This window comes from Oryza brachyantha, chromosome 2 (genome assembly GCF_000231095.2).
Source record: "Oryza brachyantha chromosome 2, ObraRS2, whole genome shotgun sequence".
Classification (NCBI taxonomy): domain Eukaryota; kingdom Viridiplantae; phylum Streptophyta; class Magnoliopsida; order Poales; family Poaceae; genus Oryza; species Oryza brachyantha.
The window spans coordinates 7,565,949-7,584,625 of NC_023164.2; the positions used below are offsets into that span (position 1 = coordinate 7,565,949).

The 18,677-nt window shown below is 41.0% G+C and overlaps 2 protein-coding genes across 2 annotated transcripts; both read left to right on the forward strand.

Annotated features, from left to right (window-relative positions):
• The first annotated feature begins 5,653 nt into the window (after window positions 1-5,653).
• Window positions 5,654-6,892, forward strand: LOC102700494 (probable xyloglucan endotransglucosylase/hydrolase protein 26). Its single transcript, XM_006647097.1, has 3 exons — window positions 5,654-5,914; window positions 6,040-6,233; window positions 6,490-6,892. The coding sequence occupies exons 1-3, from the start codon at window positions 5,654-5,656 to the stop codon at window positions 6,890-6,892; spliced, it is 858 nt and encodes a 285-aa protein (XP_006647160.1).
• A 3,611-nt stretch (window positions 6,893-10,503) lies between these two features.
• On the forward strand, window positions 10,504-12,083 carry LOC102700772 (probable xyloglucan endotransglucosylase/hydrolase protein 26). The gene is made up of 4 exons (XM_006647098.2): window positions 10,504-10,675; window positions 10,860-10,960; window positions 11,280-11,473; window positions 11,554-12,083. Exons 1-4 carry the CDS (start codon window positions 10,504-10,506, stop codon window positions 11,954-11,956), a joined length of 870 nt encoding a protein of 289 aa, XP_006647161.2. The 3' UTR covers window positions 11,957-12,083.
• Window positions 12,084-18,677: the final 6,594 nt, after the last annotated feature.

Below are 18,677 nucleotides of genomic sequence, written 5' to 3' on the forward strand. Positions count from 1 at the left end.
CATATGGGCCCTCAAATACGAGCCGAGTTCGATGCACGTCCCTTAACTGCAAAATCCGGTACGGAGTGTGTCTCTAATTACCAAAAGAGAAAATCTAGCAAATACCACTAACAAATACTTAATTCTAAGAAATATCATCGATGAATACGAGTTCTATAAAATACATCATACAAACGAATTTATCTAAGAAATAGCACCGCCGTTAGGGTTCCGTCAGCATTTCTCCGTTAAGTTCTATATGTGAACAGTGTATTTAACGGTAAAAATGGACGGAACCCTAACGGCGGTGGCATTTCTTAGACAAATTCATTTGTACGATGACATTTGCTAGAACTTGCACTTGTCAATGGCATTTCTTAGACTTAAACGTTTATCAATGACATTTTTTAGATTTTCTCTTATCAAAATCATTAGTATAAATGTAGTCTCTTTGGTGATTACTAGGACGGCGATTTCATTCTACATAATGCCCATACAGCGCGTGTTGACTTGGTCTTCTTCTTGTGTGGCGTCAGTGCGACATTTATATGGTACTTTCAACCAATAAAAAACAATTAAAAATATGTGGGGATCATATCTCTATTGGGAAAAGGGGACCCATGTGTCCCCACACCTTGATCTACCTCCTCTCTTCCTCCGTCATCTCCCCTCTCTCTCCACACATCGTCGCAACCACAGGGAAGATCGGGGACGGCATGCCAGTGGTGATGCGAGGAAGCAGCGAGAGGAGGAACGACCACGATTGTTGTCCTAGCCTCCTTCCTTTCCACCCTCTGCATAGAGTGAAAACCGGTGGGGCTGTTAGGATCCATGGAGTCAAGGTCCATGGGGTAGGGACAACGGTCGGTGGCTTGGGAAAGATGGCCCAAGGTGGAGACACTTGAGCTAGACAAGACGACGATGTGCTTTAGGCATTTGCAGCCAACCTGCTTCCAGTAAGATCATTGCTATGATTAATATTTTGGAATAAAAATTTGTCTGCAAATGATTTATTTAATAAAAATTAGTTTTGAAATATGTGTTAATGATGGTGCACGTGTTGATTAATGTGGATCAGGCTACAATACCTGCGCCTTGAAAAGAATGGATTGTCTATTTGTGTGCAAGTAACTTGAGGTCAAACTTTGGTCAATATTAGGGAGCGGGACTACGCTTAAGGTAAGAGCCAAGGTCTAGCATGGTTAGAATGTCGTGTGACAAGCTAGAGTACAGTCTACATATTTGAGATCAACATCAATTAATGGTAGGACCATGACTAAGCTCAGAAGGAGTCGAGCTTTAGAACGGTCAAGGATGTTACATGACGACATTAGACACAACGTGGCATACTAGCATATGGTGTATGGACACCTTGTGGGAGGGTTTTGTAATGGGCATGGAAGTCATGTGTGCAAGCACCAGAAAAATCGCGAAGAAAGTATTGTCTAACCTCTGGAAGAAAGAAGCTAGGGTTTAGTTTTGAAGGAGAAAAGTGCTTTGTAGTAAACACATCTTAATGAAATAAAGTTGATCCACTTGAAATAGTTTGTCAATTTGTGTCCTTTTCTTCAGATGGTCAAGCCGACGGCAAGAGGCACGACCACTATCGATAGATTAGTCCATCAAGTTTGATGGTTCATTTATTTCTGCTAAAAAATTGGTCGTTTGGTTTTTCCTAACATCCACCCCCTCCATAGGATTGGTCTTTTATTTCAATCCTATACTTCCCCTTGATCTTGTGAGCTAACGTGTGGTGCGGGTGAGGATGGATCTTCCCAAACACCTTCTTTTTGGGCATTGTCACTCTTTTTGCAATTTTCACATTTTGGTACTTTTGAAAAACTTATTTTACAAATAGACCTATGAAAAAACTTATTGCATAAATAGACATTTTTTACCGCACCAACGACATTGGCGCATGGCGCCAATGTCATTGACGCCGTCCTCCAAATGATGATGTTAGGCTCGTGTGTCAGGAGGACGGCGCTAATGTCATTGGCGCCGTCCTATGCAACGACGACGCCAATGACATTGGCGCGGTCAAAAAGATCCATTTGTGCAATAAGTTTTTTCATGGGTCTATTTGTAAAATAAGTTTTTCAAAAGGACCAAAATGTCAAAATTCCAGGCCACTCTTTTATGCACCTAGGGTGTGTGTCATTGTGCCAAGGTCATTGTCTCCATGGTCATTTGGATCTAGAACATTGTCCAACACGACCAAATGGCCACCCCTCCAAACCAAATCCAAGTTGTCAACGATGTCACTGTGATAGAGACATCGATGCCTCCTCTCTTCCTAGAAGTGGCTAATGGAAACATGGTCATTGACGGCCCTCCCTAGAGCAAATCCACCATGCAAACCTCCCCGGTAAGCCAAACTAGCGTGTGCTTAATGTCCAGACCCAACTCAACCCTTCCGTACACAAGTCTCGTATGTTTTTGTCGTTGCCTGCTAGCCAATGCCTAACATCCACTTGATCTATTGCAATCACCCTCATCTTGGAGTTACCACGTGTGGTTGTGACCATTTCACCATCGTCGGTTAGAGATGTCTTTGGGTAGAGAGAGAGGGCCATGCATGGTCACCCTTACCCCCAAAGTCGTTGGCAAGCATATGTGGTCCTCCATGGGGCAACGTTCGACCCATTGTTGTGGGTGGTGATGGTGGACGAGGGACATGCTAGAGTTTGTGGTGGCTAGAAGCCCAGAAAGATGAGGAGTGAGGGGAGGGGAGGGAGTGGGATCCATTGATACGTAAGGTCTTATTGTATTTCCATCCTTTTTGTGTAACTGGCATGTGAGCCCCACATATTTGTTTTAATGTTTAATTTTTATTTCTACTTCAAATGGTATACAAAATACACGCCAACACCATATAGGATGAAGACCAACTCATGGAGACACAACATCATCTAAAGTCACTCTATACCCACACCGCCAAAAAAATAATTTTTGCAAACACTCCCTTTATTTTTATAGGTGGACTAGAAAAAGGGCCATATGTAAAATGGTTTGCGAAGTGTCCAGTCTAGGTCCGTCTATGAAAATAGTTCATTTTTCGCAAGCGAAACGTTTAAGATGCTTGTTTGCTCACTAGGCAAGCCACACATCGTTTCTCTCCCTCATTTTCCTTCCTCCTCTCTGTAATGTCCACGACTTCTCTCCCTCTACTCATTCCTCTCCTCCCTCAAACTCACCCACTCATCCACGACCGGTAGAGATAGCGGTCAGTGCTGAGGAGGATGTGGTCTAGGTAGCGGCGATAGCTTGATCCAGGAGGAGGAGACACGTGTCATCGGGTTCGACGAGCATTGACAGCGGTGGATCCAGTCATCCTGCCTGTCCCCCATCTTCCTCCACCAATAGTAGCCTCGGTAATGGTGATCATCCATCGACGACCTCGAGAGCGGTGGATCCAGTCAACCTGCCTCTCCCCCAACCTCCTCCGCCATAGGTGGCCTCTACCGCAGTTGATTCACTGCCAGTAACTTTAGTAGCGACAATCTAGCCACCCTGCTTCTCTCCCTAACTTCCTCTGCCATCAGCGGCCTCGGTGGCCAGTGGCGGATCCATCGCCGGTGACCTTGGGATTGTGGATCTGGTCGTTGTACCTCTCCCCGAACTTCCTCCACCGTCAGCAGCATCAACAGCGACACATCCAATTACCATGGCTCTCCCCCAACTTCCTCTGTCGTCGGCTGCATCTACTGCAAACCGATCCCCGCCGACAATCTTGGGAGCATCGGATCCGGTTGCACTACGGGTCCACCACCAAAGACCTTGGGAGTGGTGGATCTGGATTCAGATTTTTTTTTTTGCATTTATAGTCTTTTTTTTTGTCAAAGAAACCATTGCAGACAGGCATCTTAACTTGCCCCTATGCAAACAAAAAATGAATTTTTCACATATGGTTGCAAGCCCGCTTGCGAAATCTTGATTTTCACGTACACCTGTTTGCATGCTGGTGTTGCACCCGCTTGTGAAAAGCTCTTTTGCCTGCTTGTAAAAATCATTTTTTTTCTAGTAGTGCCAATTTTGTAGTTGAATGACCTGAATGAACCTGGACCTATGGTAGAGGAACATAGAGTGAACTTTTTCCAACCATTTCTTGATTCAAGATGGTGTCATCTCTTCTATGTAAAATTTATTTAGATTGCTCTTCAACCACATCAGTAACATAGGTGACTGTGGCTGAGGATTATCTTTAATTTGATTATTAGTTTGGTGAGATTAGGTATTTTCTAAATGATGGAATACACTATTCTTGTATAGAAGTGACTTTTTCAATGTGCTTTGGACAAATACAGTTGCTGAGATCAAACATTATTAATGAGTTGGTAAATGAAATTTGTAGGTTATTTTAATGAAGTTATATATGTATTTGTTTTTCATGTTAAAAAATATAAAGTTTGCTCAGCTACTATACACTCTCATTCGTAGGGACGGATCTATTATAGGTGCAGTGGGTGCTCGAGCCCTACTATCCCCTGTTAGGTCTATGGGTCCCACCAAACCACCCTTAAATATCAAAAATCCCAGAAAGGAGCTAAAGCTATGTCTAGTTCGTCAAGAACCCCTCTAGCCGCGTTTGCTAGATCCACCATTCCCCTCTAGCCGCGATTGCTAGATCCACCATTCACTATTCGTCCTAAAATAAACCAATCTAAAAGTAGATGAGATATATACTTGTAATACGAATCCCCAAAATAAACGAAGCTAAGATTGGATGGGATATATCTTAGTACTATAATTTAGACATTTCCTAATTAAATGTTTTAAAATTTGTAGTACTCCGATATGTCAGCATGTCCTAGGCTTGTTAAGTTTGAAACAAATGGAGTATCCTAGTTGGTCAAAAGAGAAATCATACAGCATATAGTAATCAATTCAGGAACATTTGAACTTGTCCCAAATCTAGGAGGGACTTGATCGACTTCCATGTCCGCTCCCCGAACGTTCGATCGAAATGATTCTTGCCGGTCGCCAGATGTCCCCAACCGTTCGAACAAATCATGCCGGCCGGCCAGCCAGGGTGCGCAGCATGCCATGATGCCAAGACGTCCAGCGCAAGTATGCCCAGAAAGAATACTAGCTAGGATAGATGTCAGGCACGTTGCCAAAGTGCAACTCCACGTTTGGCTTTTTATTCGAAAAAAGCCAAACGAGTATATTTACGAAGAAAAAGTAATTTGCGAATATAAAATTTTATATGCTGACGATTTACAAATAATCAGAAAATTAAATTATGATAAAACAAATTTATATTAAGTTAGAAAATTTAAATTTTGGCTTATAAGCACGAGTACAAACAAAAAGCGTCGGTTTCAATCTCTCTTTGCGGCTCGCAGCTACACGTACAGATGGATCCCAGTTAACAGCTAGCTTTGCTTCCCTCTCGAGCCCTGAACCCATTTTCACCCATCATTAATTCCCACACGCCTCCATCGATCCTTAGTTACCTATATACGTGCATGCATGACCACTCGAGAGCAATTAATTAATTAACGATCAGTTTAACATCGTAACCTGGAAACTGATTAGTTGTTTCAATCCGTTATATATATGTATCCCAAATCTATGTACTTCGATCGTCAACATCGCATCGATCGATCTCTCTCAGCGAGGGAGAGAAAGAAAGCTCTCTAGCTAGCTAGCTAGCACAGTAGTTGTAGCCATGGCGGCGATGGCGATGCTGCTGGTGGCGGCGGCGGCGGTGGGCGTGGCGTCCGGCGGCAACTTCAACGAGGAGTGCGACGCGACGTGGGAGCCGCAGAACTGCTGGTCGTCGGACAACGGCAACAGCCTCTCGCTGGCCCTCGTCAGCAACTCCTCCGGCTCCATGATCCGCTCCAAGCGCCAGTTCGTCTACGGCGCCGTCTCCACCTCCGTCCAGCTCGTCGCCGGCAACTCCGCCGGCACCGTCACCACCTTCTACGTACGTACATACCATACATCACATTATCACATCACATTATCACATCACATACATACATACGCCATTGATGTGTCGATCATTCATTTGGTTGATGATTGAGTAAAACTGTGATCGATCGATGGCAGACATCGTCGCTGGGAGACAAGCACGACGAGATCGACTTCGAGTTCCTGGGCAACGAGACCGGGCAGCCCTACACCATCCACACCAACGTGTACGCCAACGGCGTCGGCGACAAGGAGATGCAGTTCAAGCCGTGGTTCGACCCCACCAACGGCTACCACAACTACACCATCTCCTGGACCCCATGCAGGATCGTGTAAGCAGCAAATTAAGCACACACCCCATATAAATATTAGATTTGCTCCAGACTAACAAAAAAAATCTCGAGTACTAACTCGTTGCTCACTGTTGGATATAGCTGAGTAGGACGAGCATTGTTATATCAAACGATCAGAAACGATTTCGTACCGTGAAATACTGATACCTCAAGATAAGCAAATCTCTATAAATATAAACACAATTTTCGCTCCTCGCGAGCCATTGATCGTAACTTAACATTATATTATATGCAGGTGGTACATCGACGGGACACCGATCCGGGTGTTCCGCAACTACGAGAGCAGCAACGGCGTGGCGTTCCCGACGCGGCGGCCGATGTACGCATACTCGAGCATATGGGCGGCGGAGGACTGGGCCACGCAGAAGGGCCGCGTCAAGACCGACTGGAGCAGGGCGCCGTTCGTCGCCCGCTACCACGGCATCGGCCTCGACGTCTGCGAGTGCTACGGCGGCGGCTGCGTCTACGGCTGCGCCGCGGCATTTGGCCAGGCGAGCTGCGGCGGCCAGCAGCTCGCCGGCGACGAGGTGGGGAAGATGCAGTGGGTGCAGGACAACTTCAGGATCTACGACTACTGCGTCGACTACCAGCGGTTCAACGGACAGATGGCGCCTGAGTGCAGCCTGCCACAGTACTGAAGGGAATTGCAGCTGCGACTTAATTAATTAATTACTATGCGCTTGAAATATATCATCGATCTCTGAGAGGATGTCAAAATTTTCCCTATAGTTTTTTATTTATTTTGATATGAAAGTTTTGTGCCTGATCGGTGGTTATCTGAATCCAATAAGAGTTTCTCTGATCGAGCTCTTTGTAAGAGTTTCTGATTCGGGCTATTTTTTGTCTTTTTTTTTGTATGATGTTTGTCATTAAATTATATTTTTTAAACATGTATATGTCCATACCATGGTGTGTGTATATATAAATACTATAACGTTTGTCTACAATACAGTTTACATATCAATAGAACATTCACTATATATGTTGGAGGTTATATGAGCTACCCTCTAGATCACATTGAACATTTTATAGTCGAACCTTTATTTTACATTTAAAATAACCCTTCCAAAACCTTGTTTTAAAACGTGCGGTCTTCTAGCCACGCTATTCAAGGTGAAATATAAGTACTCCCTCTGCTTTTTTATTCAATGTTATTGATTTTTAGATTTACTATAACCATTTACCTTATCTAGAAAATTTATATAATTATTAACTATTTTATTAATTATGATTTGAATTATTACTTAAAGTATAAAAATTTTGAATAAGACAAATACTCCTACATAAATACAAAATGGCGTAGGACACTGCTGCCATTACATGTGGTAGATGCTGTAGCCATTATTCATGGTGTTGACAATAACCTGTCACAGTACGATGAAATCCTTGCCATCCCATGATATGTTGCGTAACAATGTTAGCATAGTACTAAGATAGTCCATTTTAAGATATTAGAGGGTCAACATTTGGAAGGAAAAGCCAAACGGTAAATTTGCAAACAAAAGGTAATTTGCGAATAAAATTTTTATACACAGTGATCTAAAAGTCAATGCTGAAAAATAAACTACGATAAAAAACATCAAAATCAACTCCAAATTGAAGGTTTAAAATTTAAATTTTAGCTATTAAGCATAAGCAAAATCCAAAAGCTGGGGTGTAGAGGAATTATTTTTAGAATTCCAAAATGAAAAGGATCATAAAATAACAAGACATTCTGAAATAAGTTTTTAAAATTTTGTTTAGAAATAAGTTATCATATTTTGTCTTTGCGTGTCAGTGCATGCACATATTTCGGAGGCTTTCTATTGTTACCTAAAATATTGGTGACATTTTAATTTTTTGGCAGATGTTTAATCATTCGACTTATTCAACTTGTGTAATTATCATTTATTTCTTTATGATTGAATTTATTACGTAAATATGTAAAAATGTAAGTTATAATTAAAATGCATTAGTAATAAATCCAATCACACAAAATAAATAATAATTAAGTAAGTTCTTTTAATTTAATAAGATAAATGGTTAAATATATACTTAAAAATTAACCGTGTCATCTATTAAAATAATAATAGAAATTCCGCTCCTGTGCTTAGAGGATTATGCTATCATATTTTTCTCGACGGTGTATGACATGTATGGCATTTGGCTATCTGCTACCTAACTAAGACCCACGATGTACATTACAGATGGCATTATTTGACAGAGCTTAGAGAAGCGCTCCATTCAATCTAAAATATTTGTCATTTATAAAGATTTTTGTCAAATTTCAAAAATTCAAAGCATCAATAGTTTTTTAATTGCTTAGTTTAAATACAAGACAAATGATATATATATATATATATATATATATATATATATATATATATATATATATATATATATATATATATTTTGAGTTGCAACTCACGGGCTGCTCCGTGGCGGGGTCCAAAAACATATCAAATCACCTCTAAATTTTGATTTATATGGCTTCCTAGATTCTTTGTATCAAAATCTTGTAGCACGCAAAATTTTTTCATTTTTACAGATTTTTAAGTATTTGTTTGAGATTTTTAATGATACATAACACATTGATTATTTTATTAATATAGTACGGTACTTTTAAAAATCTCAAAAAAATACGTAAAAATCTCCAAAAATGGAAAAAAAAAATTGCGTGTTACGAGATTTTGATATGAAGAATCTAGTGAGCCATATCAATCAAAATTTAGAGGTGATTTGATATGTTTTTGACCTTGACCCTTGAGTTGCAACTCACCGTAGCTAAACTATATATATACATTCTCCTTGAAAACTACTATTACAAATATAATAAATTTATTAGATTTTATAAATTTATTATCTAATATAAAATTGCTCGTCGGAATTTTGAAAGTTTAACCAAATCTTATCCTAAATGATAAATATTTTTAACCGGAGTATAGTTGAAAATGCTATTTGTGACAATTATATCGCCCAAATTAACAAGTTTGACCAATAAGCACATCTCCCAACAAAGATCTTAGTAGTACTTAGAGCATCACCAATGTATATAGACTACTTGGTCCATATAGATGGGATCCACATATGTGGTGCTATTTCAATTTACACAATATATAGAGATAGCATGGACATAAGGGGCATGTTTGGGGAAGTTTCTCCTAGCTGCAGCTTTTCCCAGAAGCTGCTTCTGCCAGAAGCTGCCCTAAACGGTTCACAACTTTTGAGAATCTATAGTTACAGATTCTAGAAAATTAACTAAGAATCCAGAATCTGGAGAAGTTGGGTTTAGGAGCTTTTCCAGATTCTCAGAAGCTGGCTACCAAGCAGCTGCTTCTCAGAATTTAAAGCTCCCCAAACAGGCCCAAAGTAGGACCTACAAATCACACCCAATAGTCTTAGCTCTCTTACAAGATTGAAGAAAGAGAAGAAAAATAATATATTTTAATACATATGGGTAGTCCTTAAAACTAATGACAGTTCATCCTTTTTATTTTCTAATGTCTCATTTCACAATAGTAAAGTAGTCTTTATAGAGCTATAAGAACCATTTTTGATACACATCGGGATGCCCTTACTACACCATATATACTCCGTATGTGGCACTTATAAAACAGGGGCAACATTCGTCCGTTCATAAGACACGACGTCTGATGACAATGACCGGCAACTATGCAGTTAGTACGATTAATCTTTACCGAGGATGACGCCTCCAAACTAACTAAAAAATACTAACATGTAGGCCTGTAATCTCAGGTTTATATATGGCCTTGACCGAGACAGCCAACAACTCCAGCTGCCTCATGTACACCAATGGGCAAAGTGCCAATTGGAAACAATCTGCAGCAGCTGGCGCGTGTGTGCGCGTCTGTGTGCATGCAGAGCACTAACCATGTCAAAATCAGATGCTGACTAATTTTAAGAGGAATAAAATCAAGACGACTTGTAAACCACAGCCAAGATTACACACAAAGCATACTGCAGCTGGCAACAACTACTTCCTGAAGAGTTAAGAGAGTTAGTATACAGTATAATATATACCATCATGCGAGCCAAATACTTCAGCTGATTTTGACTGAAAAATGATCAGCGTGCACGCGTAGCATAGAGAGAGAGTTTCAGGGTTGGTTAGCACTAAGCAGTGTGTATATAAGCCCCTCTGAATTCTTCGTCCTACCTGCTCAACTCTCTCTGAATCTGTGAGCTTGTGGGAATTTGTCTGAAACTTCTGCTCGAGCTTGCAACGGCAGGAGGGAGGAGGAGCAGGACGATGGGGAGGCCCAAGTTGCATCTGCTGGTTTTCGTGGCAGCGGCGGCGGCGGTGATCGGGCTCGCCGGAGCAAACTTCCGGGACGAGTGCGACATCCCTTGGGAGCCCCAGAACGCCAGGTTCACCGACGACGGCAGCGGCCTCTCGCTCTCCCTCGTCAGCAACTACTCAGGCACGCACTTACACTACTCTAATTTTGTTCTGGATTCTGATGAACATTATCTTCGCGGTTAATTCTAGAGACTAGATTGCAATCAATTCTGCGTGAAGGAGAACCGGTTGCATGGCAGGATTATATGTTGGGTTGGTGATAATTAGTTCTTAATGTATGAAGTAGTATATATGTATATGGGCAGGCTGCATGCTGCGGACAAAGAAGCAGTTCATCTTCGGGAGCGTGTCCACTCTCATCCAGCTTGTCCCGGGCAACTCGGCCGGCACCGTCACCACATACTACGTACGTTACATGCACGTCCTTAATTCATCGATCTGCTCTTCATATCGATCGAAATCAACAATTTGTTTCCTTTGTAAATTATACTCCCTCAGATCCGTATTATAGAACTTTATCACTTTATATATTTTGTATATATGTATAAATTCTACAAATAAAAGTCTTATAACGTGGAACGGATGGAATACTATATTTTTAGACAATGACATATTATTGTCGATTATAGAATTTATTCCGGTCTCTGCATCAAACTATTTATATCCGACTACAACAAAGAACTCAGATAATTTAATTACATGAGATGAGATGAGATGTATTTCAGACATCGTCGGTTGGAGACAAGCACGACGAGATCGACTTCGAGTTCCTGGGCAACGAGACCGGGCAGCCCTACACCATCCACACCAACGTGTACGCCAACGGCGTCGGCGACAAGGAGATGCAGTTCAAGCCGTGGTTCGACCCCACGGACGGCTACCACAACTACACCATCTCCTGGACCCCCTGCATGATTGTGTGCGTACACGAGCTTAGACCTTTCTCCTCGTCGATCTTCGTGGGTGCATGTAACTTAAATGGTCGCGGCATTGATGCAGGTGGTACATCGACAGTACACCCATCCGAGTGTTCCGCAACTACGAGAAGAGCAATGGCGTGGCGTTCCCGACAAAGCGGCCAATGTATGGGTACTCGAGCATATGGGCCGCGGAGGATTGGGCCACGCAGGGTGGCCGTGTGAAGGCCGATTGGTCTAAGGCGCCTTTTGTTGCTAACTACCGTGGCCTCAATGTCAACGTATGCGCGTGCTCAACCTCTACAGACTGTGCTACCCAATGTGCATCAGCTTATAGTAGTGGGTCGTCAACATGCCAATTAAGCGACTCGGAGCTTGCACAAATGCGGAAGGTGCAGGATGACTACAGGATCTACAACTATTGTGTTGATTCCAAGAGGTACAAAGGTTCTGCACCACTTGAGTGTGGCTTACCACAGTACTAATTGAACCTTCTACCAAAAAACCTTGCGCAACGACTATGATGATGTTTTTTTTATGGATTTTAAGATATATTCTATGATTCTTTCTTATCTTGCATTTTCCCTTGACAAGCCTATACTTGTATATTTGCATACATATGTTGTACCATACAGAATTACACGTACAAAAGCAGTTACATGCCATTCCACAATTGTATTGTTTTTATCTTTGTATTTTTGGAGAAATTATTTTGTTCCACTGAGAAAAAGGAGTTAACCTGATTATTATGTGTCATAAAAAATGAATATATGATGTGTTGTTGATTTTTCAAAAAAAAATCTATGTAATATTGATTGAAACTTAATAATTTCCTCGGGGAATTTTTATTGGCATGGTTGTATAATATTGTCACTCTAAATATTGTCACATTTTATCAAAATATTAACGATATGCTTATATTGTCCCATGTATCAATCTATTACTTTTTCCCACTATCCTCCACCATTCTCTCTCGATCACTGGATAGCACATGTTACTCCCTCCCATTTCGCTCACCCAATCCCTTGTCTCTTTGCCCTTGATACCTAATGGCTCTAATCCTCGAAGCCCCAAGTTCACCCCTCCCCCCACTTTACTTTTTTCACAATGGTAAAAATTGCTAGTAAGGTTATGAGTTGCAATCAGTGGTGGGTATGCACAAGGAGAACCAACTGACATCATTAACAATGTTGTGTTTTACGCTATAAGCTAATACCCACTAAGTTGTTTGTGAACTGAATGTGCTTCTATTCATCAAGTCAACACTGACATGACAAAAGGTAATGATGTGGATGCACCAATGCATACAGTAGGGATACCGATGAGAGGACGGGAGGAAGCAAATAGTTCAACGAGAGTAAGGCATCAAAAATCTCATAGTTGATACATTAGGGTGAAGTCCCTGAGAGACAGCCTAGAGAGGGGGTGAATAGGTGTCCTGAAAATTCTTTCAAATCGCAGCGATCAGTACAGGGGCCGGACCGTCCGGTCGGCACTCTCGGGTTGGGCCGAGAGCTCTGACCGGACCGTCCTGGTTAGAATACCGGACTGTCTGGTCAGTGAAAACTGCAGACTTGACAATCTACTTTTTCGGTGATGCTCCTGGGAATGTGATGTGATGGTGTGTGGAATAAAACAGCAGAAAGATCGCAGGAACAAACAGAACATGAAATCATAAGAACAAAGACACGAGAAATTTATCCCGAAGTTCGGATCTTTCGATCCTACTCTCCGTTGAGGTGCTCCAACGAGCGGGATCTCTCTCGATCCTTTCCCTCTCTTGGCTTCCTCCCACAAGGCCAACACGGGTCTCCGGATTCACATCTAAGGACTAGCAACCCCTTCAATCGACCACCAAGGTCAAGATCAAGGCGGCTTGCCCAGCCCTAGATTGCAATCCGCTCTACCATGCAGCCTTCTATGAGAAAGCACAAGAATCCACTATCAATCTTACCTATTTCCTTGCGGAGGTTAGGCACCAACTTTCACAACTTGCTCCCGGGCGATCCACACGAATCGGAAGCTCGTGGGCGACGCCTATCCGTCTAGGAGATCAATCTCCAAGAGTAATAGGCCACCTTGACTCCACATGCATCCATCAACGCCCGAGAATGAACACTCTATCACTCACTAATCTTAACACTCTCTCTAAGACATGATCCAACGATTAATCTCTCTAGGAGGTGTTTTCGTTTGTGGGGAGGCTTGAGAGGTGCTAAACTTGTCCTAGCAACCAAAAAACTTGAACAGAAAGCCTCACCAACAGTTATATCTCAAGAGCCCCTTTTATAGGCTGGTAGACATCATTTAGCCGTTGGAAAAGTAACCTAACCGAACTGTCTGGCTAGGGGGCCGGACCGTCCAGCCGACACTTAACTCACTCAGTCAGAGCAGGGGCCGGACCAAGGTCCGGACCGTCCTGCCACCGGACTGTCCGGCCAGGGGGCCGGACCGTCCGGTCCCTGCTGCTTGGAAAAACAGCACCGAGACTCCCCTCGACTTTGACTCAACTCTGACCACACTTGGATGCATGCTTAGCTTCTGGTGACCCCTCTTAATAGTACGGAGTTCCTATGACTCAAAACAAAAGATAAAATCTCCTTCGATCTCTTTCGTCTTCATAGAACGGTCGCTCCGGGTCACACATGCATCAAGTAAGTCGCGTAATCCTTCAATCGAATTGATCCTTTAAACTTCTCTGCAATCATAGCTCATTAGCGCACACATGCTTGGCTAGCATTGTCATTAATCATCCAAAACTTCGTTTAGGGGCTAGATGCACTTTCAACGGGAACTCACCCCATGCGCATCATCTTAGGGTGTTAATAAGCGAGAGAAAGACAACACACACAAGGTTAAGTACCATATAGGAATGAGAAAATTATATCACCATATTCTATCTCACCTTAAGGGATGGAAGTGACGAATACTAACTGGGGGATTGGAATAACTTTTCATGATATGGAAGAGTCTCTATATGTGTGTTTAATGGTTAGTATGATGATACTTAGGCTTGCTCCTTTCCCTCTGAGTAGAACCTCATCATAACTCTTTCCATATCCCTCATAAGCAATAAAAGAAGATTATGTCGATGTTATTTACACACCTCTTGTTTCATTATCCAGTGTTTAATATCTTACGTAGTACCCAAAATGCTCATCCAACACTTCTTTCCCCTCCCTCCCTCCTCTCTCTTTCTCTTAGTCCTATTCATTGGCTAGAGTATGCAATCGATGAGTGAAGTGTATTTTCAGTCTTCATCTACCCAAACCAAGTGGCATGCATCAATACTACAATCTACTACATTTTTATGTCTTAATCTGATGGTAATAATTATTCATCCCATTTATTATTATAACATTATGAAATTTAAGAAATAACTTTTGAGTATCCAGCTTGCAAGAATCTAGATAAGTTGAGGTTCTTCAATCTCTTCTCTAATTAGTGTTTTTGTCTAGGAGACTGCTTCTTTTCTCTACGAAATCAAAGAAGAACAAATCCCAAAAGCACTCACATTAGTTACTCTATTAGGGGTATTAAGTAATATGTTAGACAGACCCTACATGGAAATTCTACTGAGTTGGCCTTCAACCGTCCAGTTTTTGTGGAGCCTGTGTTGCCTATGATGGATGTACGACCATGACCCATGCAATGTAGAGAGAAGGTCATTTGCGCCATGCTGGCTAGTCGCTCGATGGAAGAAGGGGGTGCTAGTTGTAGTGACTTTGGAGTTTAAATGTATATTGTATAGATAGAATTTCTTATATGCCACTTAAAATTGGTCGGTTTCCTTATATGCCACTCAAAATTGACTCTTTCCTTACATGTCGCTGACTTAAATTTGCACACCCTTCATATTACTACCTTGTGTTGATCGTTAACTCTAGAGCAAAAGGATGTTTTTTTCCTTCTGAGTTGCTAGGCAACCATATGTAAGCAATATGGATGCTATAAGTTGGTAGAGAAGTAGATTTATATGTATATGTATATAACATTTTATTAATACCATATATACTTAATACACCATATAAATTATTTTTTGTAGTCATATGATTTTTAGCCGCTACCATCGGATATGTATTTTCCTCAAACATATAAAACATATAGTTTTCAACAGAAGTCTCAACATATAGTAATATTGATGTCTCTAAACTATTACATGATTATGTCATATAGGTTCAAATGACACAAAGAGTGCACAGGGGCGGATCGAGGATTTTTGGTCGATGGTGTCACTGATTCACAACATATATTTTATTAGACTAATAATATGTATGAAAAGTAAAAAAATGTTGTGTGTGGTCATATAGATGAGTGTGCAAGTATCATGAGCGTATGTGTTTGTATTATTTTTTTAAAAAAAATCTAGATGTCGTATGATTAATTATCATCGATGTTTGATGCATTTGATTCCATACCGGTGTCCTCATCTCTAGTATCAAGTAATTTGCTTTCTAATATTAGTTCTAAGATATCCATCCACTCATTGTACATGTCCAATTGGAAAAATTAAATTGCAAAACACTATATTAAAATTACTAGATACTCATTCTGTTTCAAATATAATCATTTACATGATTTGCATAAGGTACCAAAGTGAAATATTTATAAGCTAAAGAAAGAGAGCCAAAAGTAAAATCTGAGTAGGACGGAGGTAGTACTACTCTAGTATGGAGAAAAGGCAAGTGGTAGCATTAGTTTTTGTGTCAGTCTGCTCAGTGTTGTCCATAGGCTAGCTAGGCAATTAAATTGTCAATGAACTTAAGCAATAAAGCAAACAACATGCTGATTTCGATTGATCAGTGGTGTCAAACTATTAAGACTGCTAGTGTCATATGTGGTAAGACAGAAGGGGTTATGTGGACTAAGGCAAAATGCGGTGTCAGCTGACACCACTCATATAACATTGGATCTGCCCCTAAGAGTGCATCAACACTCTATCACAGCACATCAGAATTCATAAAAAATACATCACCATACATCCCAATACATAGTGACCATCGTACCAAAATGCTAATTAACTAGAGTAGTACACATTTTATTGTATAGCAGAATTACAATGAGAATATTTCACTCTGTGCTAATACATATATGACATGACCATGTAATATTTTAGAGATCTTACTACGTGTTGTGGTTTGTGTTGGAAAACTACCTGTTTTATGTGTCTGAAGAAAATACATATATGATGGTAGTGGTTAAAAATCATGTGACTGCAAAAAAATTATATGTTGTATTCAATATTTATATTATTAATGAAATGCTATATACAACTTAGCAATCATATTGCTAACATATGGTCACCTAGCAACTCAACAGGGCAAAAGCATCCTTTTGCTTTAGATTTAACACTCCACACATGGTAGTAGCATACAAGGGAAGAGCCATTTTTAAGTGGCATATAAGAAAACAAACTAATTTTCAGTGGCATATAAGGAATTCTCTCCATGCAGTGTCTTAGTCATTATAGGTTTTGTTTGCCATCTAGACCAAAAATTTATCGAGACCAAACCAGCTCGTCAAAATCCATCTCTTTCTCGCCCATCGACGTTCGCAAAATAGTCAAGTTGTCACTCGCTCACTATAACTGGAACACTACTATTCTTCCTAATAATAGTAAATGTTTGATGGCGTCCATCCTACGCCGATGAGCTTATTGTAAGATAGCTGTGACAAAGCGTTCCTCGACATTCCATCATTCCATTTTCTTATTTGTTTTGCAGATGGAAGTGGTCGAAACAAAGCTATCATCTACATGCTCTACGGAAGCACCTGTACTTGAGGTTCTTCATTCCTGCATGTTGGTTGCCTCTCATGCTGGATAATATATATTTTGTCATGTCTTCACGCCCAAAAATTTACACCAATTTCTAAACAATAGTATGTATTAAATCTTGGTACAGGAATCAGCCCGAGTACACACTATGAAAAATTAATATACAGTTACATGACTTAAAAACAAATAAAAACAATCATCAATCGAAATACAACGGAAAAAGGAAATAAGACTAGAATCATCTAATCTTCAGCTTTGCGATGACAGCTCCACACCATAGGCATCACCTCGATGGTGGACAAGCCTCAAACCTCATAATCGCCTCCATCTGAACAGTAATCTACCTATGAAGGGGGAAATACGTAAGGCTGAGTATAACCACGTACTCAACAAGCAGCACAGAAAGGGAGTAATAGATAAATGCAGGTAAACATAAGGATATGCTAGGGTTAGTTGCACGAAAGCAGTGATTGAGTAAAACAGAGATTAAAAGTAGAATAACAATATTTATATAAATGAATGAAACACTTAAATAAAACATTTAAATAAAGCTTCTCCACACTGTTTAACGCTACACCATGTTGCAACAAGCCCAACCACTACTCAACGTTACACCACGTTGCAGTAGTCCTAAGTAAAAGCCAGTTTACCCAAGTTATTAAGGTTCATCTAATCACAGTAAATCTGATCAGAGGTGTACTACTGTACCCACAAGACACAGCTCCACTGCACTTGAACGTGCGTCGACATGCCACCATGGCATACCGAAAAGGAGACTATGATAGGACCCGTCACATAACCCTCCCTATCACACCGCACTTCAGGTTTCACCAAGGCATAAGAGGGGACTGACTGACTTGATGTAAAGAAGGGGGTGAAACCTGAAGTGCAGTGCGATTGAATAGAGAGGGTTATGTGACGGGTCCTATCCCAGATTTCTTTCCGTGGTATCGTGGTGATACACCGGCGCACGTTCAAGTGTAGTGGAACTATATCTTGTGGGTAAAGTTCTACACCTCTGATCAGAGTAAAACTATTCGAATAGCTGTGCCCACGGCTATGGGGTGAACTGACAGATTCAGTGGGATTAGTCAAACCTTTAATAAATTAATGAACTTGGAACTGGTTTGACCCTGCGCAACGTGGTGTAACATTAGGCAGCGGTTTGGGTTTGCCGCAACGTGATGTAACGTTGGGCAGAGGGTTGACCCTGTCACTACGTGGTGTAACGTTCGACAGCGGTTTGGGCCTGTTGCAACGTGGTGTAACGTTGAATAGTGAATGGTTATTTTCAAGTACTTTACTTTACTTTTTATTCACTTCTTATTCAGTCTATTTACTGCTTTGCTAAATAAATGCTGCTTTGTACAAATTAACCTTAAACCTACCCTTGATATCCAATTGCATTCATTATTCTTCCTCTTTTGGGT